General features: G+C 43.8%; 1 protein-coding gene across 2 annotated transcripts in view; it reads right to left on the bottom strand.

Annotated features, from left to right (window-relative positions):
- Positions 1-10,000, bottom strand: part of afg2a (AFG2 AAA ATPase homolog A) — a 170,972-nt gene that overhangs the window by 24,478 nt on the left and 136,494 nt on the right. For both annotated transcript variants that reach the window (XM_063190221.1, XM_063190222.1), the window contains exon 15: positions 9,560-9,724. In XM_063190221.1, the coding sequence (XP_063046291.1) occupies positions 9,560-9,724 (165 nt within the window). The remainder of the gene's footprint in view (positions 1-9,559; positions 9,725-10,000) is intronic.

Raw genomic sequence — 10,000 nt, 5'->3', positions numbered from 1 at the left:
ACTAACCATAGAGTGAATGTGAGTGAATGAATGAATGTGTGTGTGTGTGTGTGTGTGTGTGTGTGCAGTAGCGCTGGGTATTACCAACCACCTTGCGATACGTATGCATCCCGATACAGGGGTCAAGATACAATACGTATTGCGATGCATGTGCATCCCGATACAGTGATGCGTATCGCAATATTTTAGGCCTGCATTATTTTGTTTTTATTTTTTTTTACAAGAAAATTGACATATGCCTAACCAAATGCTCCTTTTTACTGTAGAGCAACAGTTGCACTGAAGTGAAACACGGCCTTCACAAAACACAGCCTTCACAAAACTGTAGCCCTACTGTTCATGATGCAATACGCATCACAAATGCCAGTTGCTGTGTAGCATTTAAAAGTCATTTCATTAAATGAAATGTCGATACGGACACCTCCGATCCGGTACGATATCTGTATGGTGGAGAGGCCTGTGACGATGTATCCCGATATCGATATTTTGAACACACCACTAGTGTGTAGGAGGGTGAATATTTAGAGCTGCACGGTGGACTGTGGTGACATCTTCCCTTGCAACACTGATGCCCGCTGAGACGGTGGCCGCACATGAAGTGACCGAGTGCTAATCTGACCGATGGATGCGGAGATGCAAGTCAGCATCGTAAAAACTCTCTCACTCGCTCAAGCCTGGGAGCACAAACTTTTCTCCTCCTGGCAACAGAGTGCTTGCCGTGCCAGAGTTTATATTGCTCTTCCAGTACCCACGGTTCGAGCACAGTCACTCTCTCAAGTCTCTTGATTGCCCAGTCTCGCCCCATGTCTGGATCTCTCTCTCTTTCTGTCTCCATCCCTACTTCCCTGCATCTCTCTCTCTCTCCAACACTCTCTCTATGGCTCTCTTTCTCTACACGCTGTCTGCTTCTCCCTCTCTCTCTCTTTCCTGACTGCTCACACCTCCCCTCCCTCTGTCTCTCCCCGCAGTGGGCGAGCTATTAACTTAATGCCCTGCCAGAATCGTGTCAGAGAGTCGTACCTCGGGCTGTGCCGGGGAAGCGAGTGGGAACGATAGAGCAAGTGGGGAGAGAGCGAGACAGAGAGAGAGAGTGAGAGTGAGAGTGAGAGTGAGAGAGAGAGAGAGAGAGAGAGAAATATGAGGCTGTGGAAAGGACTCCAATTTCAATAAGAGGCTACAAGATTTACGATACCCCCCACTTCTCCAACAGCAACTACCCTCCCTCCTCCACCCACAACACCCCCATCCACCCTCCACATCGCCAGCCAGCCAGCGTGCTAGAGGGCCACTCTATCCAGTCTGGCTTCCTATAAGCGTAGGGGGTTGATGAACGATCCTTGCCAGTCTGCCTGTCACAACCACCCCCCTCGCCTCGCCATCCAGCCCTCGTGCTACACCCTGACCGACGGCTCACGACGTGCCAACATAAATACGAGGACTTAACAGCTCTTTCGGGCAGCGCTGCACTGCACTGCGCCCCCTGCACTGGCCCTGCTTTGAGAGAGAGAGAGAGAGAGAGAGAGAGAGAGAGAGAGAGAGAGAGAGAGAGAGAGAGAGAGAGAGAGAGAGAGAGAGAGAGAGAGAGAGAGAGAGAGAGAGAGAGAGAACCACCCACGTGTACTCTGTCACAGGGCCTGATGCAGCTGGGAATGGGACATTTCAGGGAAGTGTTTAACACAAGTCCACTCATGATACCATGTGATCTGAGTTCACTGCCACATTGTGAGCTAGCGTGTGTGTATAACATGCGTTTGCATGCTATATAACTGCATTATCTAAGTTAACATTATATTGTAAATGAGTGTCTAAAGTGATGCATATTGTCTAAGTCATGCACTTCTGTATTTGTGTGTGTGTGATTAACACAAGTTTGCAGACCGTACCATGTGATCTGGGTCCCCCATCATATTGTGAGTGGTTTGTGTGTGTGTGTGTGTGTGTGTGTGTGTGTGTGTGTGTGTGTGTGTGTGTGTGTGTGTGTGTGTGTGTGTGTGTGTGTGTGTGTGTGTGTGTGTGTGTGTGTGTGTGTGTGTGTGTGTGTGTGTGTGTGTATTCTGTGGCTGTACGCGTGTGAGGAGACCACTGATGTGGTTTCAGCAGATGAATGAAACAATCCCATATTCATTAAAACCACATTTGTTAGAATGGAAATCGCATGATGTGTCACCGATAATGACTGATTATTCACAGGGTCTAAAAGGCAAATTACCCACATCATGATGAAATGGGTAATAATTCTGCAATTAACCCAAACGCAGAAGTTTCCCATCACTCCTACGATGGCCATGGAGGAGGACGGGAATGGGTGGAATGGTTTCAGCTGTCAAACTTCCCATTGGTGCCATTTGTGCGTGTGTGCGTGCGTATGGTTATACATATGTGAGTGTGTGTGTGTGTGTGTGTGTGTGTGTGCTTGCGTGTGTGTTGTGGGTAGTTGTCAATGTGCCTGTGTATGTGGGTCATTCTACGATTCGGCTGCGCTTTTAAGTCCGTGGATTTTATTTGCCAATTCCACTAACTATTAACTGCATCCAATGATGTTTTGGACATTAGCACACATTTATCTTTCATATAATACAGAAAGTGAAGACATGGCATTATTTCCCTCAGCAAGAATGAATATTTAATACTGGTTTTGGGCGTTTTCATGCCGTCCTGTTTTACAAATGACAGATTCAGTCTTTATATTAGCACGTAAAGAAACTTGTTTTGCCCAAGACGATTGCAAATGTTCATTCACAGTAATCATCACAATATGACAAAACTGTCAGAAAGACCATTGTGCTTTCCATTATATATGAAATTTGCCATTTTGTGTGTGTCCACAAAAACTATGTTAACCGTGTCACGGTCTGAAACCCCCTCCATAAATCAGTAATGGTTTGGTCTTAGGCCATACGAATAACATCAAGTGATGTCATAACTTCTTTGGCAGGATATGGGAAGACTTTTTGGTAAGTTTTGAGCTCCATCCTTCCATAATTTAATCCATTCTTTTTCATATTCTCATAGCGGGAAAATTGCCTGTCAACTGTGTTATCAACATATTCATAAGAATCTGAATTAGAAATCACATGTAGAAAAACACAGATAAAGCATACAAATACATGAATTGATTAAGGTGTTGTGGTGGAACTTCTGAGGTCCTCAGTTAGCACAACACCATAAAAATGGCTGAAATGTCAAGCCGTGTTACCGTCAATGGTGTTACGCATCAGCTATGACAGTTGAGGAGGAGTATGTTTTTGCTAAATTATCTCCATATTGACAGACAAACAAACAAAATCATTTGTGTTCTAGGGAGATGGGTTTGTCTGTAAGTCCATAACACTGTTGACAAAATAATCAAGCAAATGTTCACTTTCATTAGAGTATTTATTAAATGATTTAAGATTAAGCTTGGCAATTTGTTTGTTTGGAAACTTAAATATATACACTATGGAAACATCAAGGTCATTTATTTGAAAAAAAAATCCTGATAATTAACATGTTGCGTTTGCCAAAAGCGCACTGGAAACGTAGAATGACCCATGTGTGTGAGAAGGGCTGAGCTATAATAGCTGGTGGGAAGAGCTGGGAAGAATGCTTGGAAAGGTGGGCAGGCGTAGGATGAAGAAAATAAATGTCCCGCTCTCCTGTCGGCCCGAGGACACATCCCGTTTCACACCTCCACTCCACTCCACTCTGCTCTCTGCTCGCAGCCATGCAGAGGAGGCATCACCTGATCCAAGAGGATTGCTTTCCTGCAGCATACCTCAGCCAGGTGTAAGCACGCACTAAGCTGCTTTGGGAGTGGGGGGTGGGCTGGCTGGTGGAGTTGATGGCTGTGGAGGTAGTCGGAGCAGTGGTGTTGGTGGCAGCTCAGAGGAAGTGTGTGCTTGGCGGGACATAGGATCCCCAGCTTTGGATGGCTTCCAGTCTTTCAGAGGGAGGCCAGGCGACGTATGGAAGCAAATACCTTCACACTTCACACCGAGGCCAAACCGGATCCCAGTCTCCGACATTACAGAAAGTGAAGGCTTCTTGTGTGTGTGTGTGTGTGTGTGTGTGTGTGTGTGTGTGTGTACACGCACAAGTCTGAGTCTGTATGCTTAATTGCACATGTAATCCTTGACTCTGTGCCAATAAAGGTACACAGATACATGAGTTGAAAAAAAGTTTTCAAATAAATAAACCACGAGTAAAAGGGACACTCCCCTTTAGTGGAGGGCCCGCTTTTTTTCATTTAAAAAATGTGCCAAACAAAAGTCTCTCAAAAGTCTGCCCTTTTTTTGGTAGGAAACGACAATAGCACACACACAAAGGACTGTAATAACAGGTCTGCACAATGTTTGGTCCTAAGGTTCCTAAAAATATGCATTGATTACAACCCCCCTCCAGCCCAGGCTTCCCCCGGTCGGAAATGGATCAGCAAGAGCGAGAGAGAGAGAGAGAGAGAGAGAGAGAGAGAGAGAGAGAGAGAGAGAGAGAGAGAGAGAGAGAGAGAGAGAGAGAGAGAGAGAGAGAGAGAGAGAGAGAGAGAGAGAATGGCGGCCAAGAGAAACACACAGCAGCCTTTCATGTTCGCCTTACAAAAGGTCGGGACCTGCACCACTGTCAAAGCAAAACCGAGCGAGAGTTCAAGAATAATACCATTGTTTTCAGACTGGACCGGGGCAATGGCCACAGCCATCTGAGTCCGAGTTTCTGGCTCTTCTATTTGGGTGTCCAGCCTAGCAGTAACAGCTGAGGGAAAGTCCACAAAGTACAGTGCACCTGAAGACGTCTATGACACAACACTGTAAACACTTTGGGTAGCACTTTTTAACTTAGAAGTGCATTGGTGTGTGACGTCCTCTCATTTGGTGTTAGACTTTTGGAACTAACTATTGAGTCTTTATTGAATAATAAATGTATTGAATAGAGCAGGTAAAATATGTAACTCAAAAAATGAACTTGATTGGCTATTCCACTGCATCTACAAAGCCAAACAAATTGAAGTGAAGCGAGAAGAATGGAGATGGAGATAAAATGTGTAAGTGATGATATGTGAACAGTGTTACCATTCATCACAGTTACAGTAAAATGGCGGGGTGGGGGGTTGGGGCATGTGGTGGAGCATAGTTTTCTGGCTAGAGAGCTACAATGCTGTTGGACAGCTCTCTGGCCTGCTGCAGCGATGATAATTTGCCAAGTCCCACATCCGCCTCCCAGGAATGCATGTACTGGACGAAATGACCAGCACTTAAACCCTGGAACACCACACCACAACCGGAACACAGACTCGCTTTCCCCTGTCTCCCCTATTTCTCTCTCTCTCTTCTCCTCGTTCTCTCTCTCTCTCTGTCTCTTTTTCTTTCCCCTTCGATCTCTCTCTCCCTCTCTCCTACACTTTTTTTTTCTCTTTCTGTCCCCCTCCTCCTCTCTTTACCCCTCTACTGTATCTCTATCTCCCCCAGTCTCTTCTCTCTCTCACTCTCTCTCTCTATCTATCTATCTATCTATCTATCTATCTATCTATCTATCTATCTATCTATCTATCTATCTATCTATCTATCTATCTATCTATCTATCTATCTATCTATCTATCTATCTCTAGTCCGCCTCTCCTCTTTCCCTCTCTACCTCTGGGATGGCGTCGCAGCTGAGGGGGTTGATGTTAACCCGAAAGCAAACATCTAACACAGAGTCCTCAGTGTTAGGAGAAGTGAGAGGACAGTGCTGTGTCACCCTGCCAGCCAACGTGCTTCAGGCGTCAGATGTACGCCATGAGGGAGGGAGGGAGAGAGATAGTCATGGAGGGGAGGAGAGGAAGAGGGAAGGAGGTAGAGAAAGGGGAAAGGAGGAGTGGTAAGGAGGGAAAAAATGGAAAAATTGAGAGAGAGGGATGGGAGAGAGCTATGAATGAGACAGGCTATGCATGCACACGCAGCGGGCACACACACACAAACTCGAAATCACACACAAACCCATTACAAAATGTATAAAACAAAGGAGATACGCACTCCGCGCTTCTAAATTAACAATCCGGTGCAACCAGAGCAGGACCAAAACATAGGCAAAAAGGGAAAGAAATCTGGTGCCACACGGATGTCTATTTTCTGTAATTTATTTTTTAGTGCAATGAGACTAACGTTTCGACATGCGTCTTCATCAGAGTCCTCCTCCGAGGTCCTCCGAGGACTCTGATGAAGACGCATGTCGAAACGTTAGTCTCACTGCACTAAAAAATAAATTACAGAAAATAGACATCCGTGTGGCACCAGATTTCTTTCCCTTTTTGCCATTAAAAAATGTATTTGCACAAATGCACACGCACATCTATCTACACGGACACAGACAACGACAGACACACACACTTCGACATGCATTCAGATGCACGGATCGCACGCACATATGCACACGTCCACACTGGCTCACAATGGAGCGTTTGTGCATGAGGTCAGCATCACAAGGGCTTTGACACAGAGCAGACACGGCACAGGCATCACGAAAGGCAAACATCACATCTTCTGTCTCCAGAGCCGGACATCGTTCTCTCTCGCACACACGCTCGCTTCTCTCTCCCTCTCTCTTTCTCCCCGTTTCTGTCTCTCCCTCTATGTTTTCTTATCATTAAAAGGTCCACCTCAGAACGTGGAAAATGAAATCCAAACAGCTGCTCTGACCAGTGGCAGCTAGCTGCATATTTAGTTTTCCACGGCAAGAAGAGTCACGCAAACACCAGGTGAAGATTTTTGTTGGCCCACACAAAATTGGATGAGGCATGGGAGAAGGGTTAGGTTTGGAGGTGGTGGGGTCAAAATTGTGTGGGCAATAGGCCTGTGGAGAAATATCAGTGGTCCAAAAACCAGTCACCCTCATTCAATTTGTTATGTCATTGAGTTTGCCACTGCTTTTCAGTAGGCAGGGACAGCAAGGAACAGGTAACTGGTTTGATTCTGCTCCTCATCAACCTTATATAATTTCAGAGGTTGGCTGGCCGTTGTGTTGGCCTGTGCATTGGATACCGGTTTGCTTTTTGGAGGGTTAGTATCATATGCGACGCAGATCTACTGACCTTGTTAAGGTAGCAAATAATCCATGTGTAAAAAAAACCTTAGTATTACTGTGAATCTATGTGACACTTGTCTAAAAAACACTTAGTTCAGCTTTAAAACCACGGAATCATCTGAAAAATATGCCTATGGCTAACGATTTTGTAGGATGTGTTGCACTGGATTTGTGCTGCTTGCTCCTTATTTTTACTTGCCAGGCAGAATCACCCGTACATCCGTCTACACATTGGACACATAAAAAAAAAATCCAAAAAAAAATCTATATATATATTTTTAGGGGCTTTTGTGCCTTTAGTGATAGGAGAGTGGAGATTATACAAGAAGTGAGTGGGGAAAGAGAGATGGGGCAGGGTTGGGACATGACCCAAGCCGGATTCGAACCTGGGGTCCCCATGGGTATTGCAAGCCCTAATGTGGGGGGCTTAGCGCTGCGACACAGCGGCCCCATTGGTGACTTTTAATTTCCTTTTAGAACTCCTGCTTTAAAGGTACACTGTGTAAGATATTTAGTTGTTTATTTCCAGAATTCATGCTACCCATTCACTAATGTTACCTTTTTCATGAATACTTAACACCACCATCAAATTCTAAGTTTTCATTATGTCTGCAAAATGACTGTGCTTGGGCCATACTAGAAAAATTAAGTTTATTACTTAATAAACTTTCACGAAAAGATCAAATTTGGCAATAGGCAAACGATTTTCAATGAGCAGCATAGTTGCAGTACCTCTTTTGACCATTTCCTCCACAGTGTACCTTTAAAGCTATGTACGATATATGGTAACACTTTCTATGAACTTGCTGTTCGTAAGACGCTATAAATGCATGCATAACGCATTATAATGCATTCATAAGGCTTAATATATATCGACTTAAATATATACACATGCTCATAGCAACATTCATGAGGTATTATAATGTGTTGTTATAGGCATTTAAGACTGAAGGTTACACAGTGCATTATAAAGCTCCTTGGTCCTCATGACGCCAACTGTGTTGAGGTCTGTGCTATAAAGCTTTATAGCAGAATCCATAAATGTACATAATACAGCTGATCTATTCTGCATCTCAATCATAGCCATGTTTAAATATTTATAAGATTTTCTCCCTTAACCTAGCCTATGCAATGACAACTTGTATGTCTTAATAAATAGCTATAAGCTATTTCATTTAACCTAGTCTATGCAATGAGCACTTGTATCTCTTATAAATACTTATAAGCATGTATGAGTTGATCTCACTTTACCTAGCCAATGCAATGAGCACTTGTATCTCCTAATACAGTGGTTCCCAAACTTTTCCCCCTGCGCACCCCCTTGTACATTTCAGTGTGGTTTGCGCACCCCCTATGCGAATATTGCCGTACATTATACAGAGTCATTTTGGGGAGTCCTCCTCATTTCCAATATAATTGACATTTTTTTCTGTCTTTTTTACAGTAGAACTTGTTGCATGACAAGTCTAGGAGATATAAATTGCACCTCAGGTGGACCTCTCCAGCACATAATTAGCCATAGAATTAAAAACTACTGTAATGTTCATCAATGCTGTATAAAAATACACATATCCACCATTGCCCAATTCCGCCCGCGTACCCCCTTGTAGCAGGCCGCGCACCCCCAGGGGTGCACGCACCACAGTTTGGGAAACCCTGGCCTAATAAATACTTATGAGCTAATATCACTTTACCTAGGCTGTGCAACGATCACTTTATTAATGTTATTACCTAGCCTATGCAATGAGCACTTGCATCTCTTAATAAATACTTATAAGCTTTTCTCACTTCACCTAGTCTATGCAATGAGGACTTGTATCTTTTAATAAATACTTATAAGCAATTATGAGTTGATCTCACTTTACCTAGCCAATGCAATGAGCACTTTTATGAGTATCTCCTAATAAATACTTATGAGCTAATATCACTTTACCTAGGCTGTGCAACGATCACTTCATTAATGTTTATGAATATTGACATAACCATGGCTATGACTGTGATGCAGAATAGATCAGCTGTATTATGTACATTTATGGATCCTGCTATAAAGCTTTATAGCACAGACCTCAACACAGTTGGCGTCATGAGGACCAAGAAGCTTTATAATGCACTGTGTAACCTTCAGTCTTAAATGCCTATAACCACACATTATAATACCTCATGGCTGTTGCTATGAGCAAGTATGAGCATGTGTGTATATTTATGTCAATAGACATAAAGCCTTATGAATGCATTATAATGCGTTAAGGAAGCATTTATAACGTCTTATGAATAGCAAGTTCATAGAAAGTGTTGCCCAATATATTACCCTTGGGGATGTCAGTGGTCATAAGAGATTGGATTAAAAACTATGTCTTTGCTCAAGTGGTAGGTCACTGTATTATTACACTGGCTAACCGGGTTCAATTCCCTCTTGTTTCTGGTCTGTCTCACTGTCCTATCACAAATAAAGGTATAAAAGCCCGGAAAAAATATCTTACAAAATAAAACAAAAAAACTATGACTACTAGCATGAAGGCATGCTCACCTCGGCTCCAGAGTACTTTTCGGTCAGAGCCACCAGTTCCTCCGCCTGCACCTCCTGTTCCACAGGCATGGAGCGGAACTGCAGGGTGAAGATCTCCCGACGCGTGTCTGCATCGGGCAGTGGCACATAGATGATCCGGTCCAGGCGTCCGGGCCTCATCAGGGCCTAAAGAGGCAACAGACAGACAAATACATGACTCCTCATGTATGGGGAAACTAAGAGAATAAGCATATTCAACATTAGGGTACCAGAATAAAAATATTTGTGGGAATATGTCAAAAATAAAGGCTAGACTCTACTGTATGACTAAAGAAACAAAGTGAGAGAGAGAGAGAGAGAGAGAGAGAGAGAGAGAGAGAGAGAGAGAGAGAGAGAGATAGATAGAGAGAGAGAGAGAGAGAGAGAGAGAGAGACAGAGACAGAGACAGAGACAGAGACAGA

Source organism: Engraulis encrasicolus, chromosome 23 (genome assembly GCF_034702125.1).
Source record: "Engraulis encrasicolus isolate BLACKSEA-1 chromosome 23, IST_EnEncr_1.0, whole genome shotgun sequence".
Lineage (NCBI taxonomy): Eukaryota > Metazoa > Chordata > Actinopteri > Clupeiformes > Engraulidae > Engraulis > Engraulis encrasicolus.
Note: the sequence above shows the minus strand (reverse complement) of the source record. Positions and strands in the feature narration are given on the sequence as shown.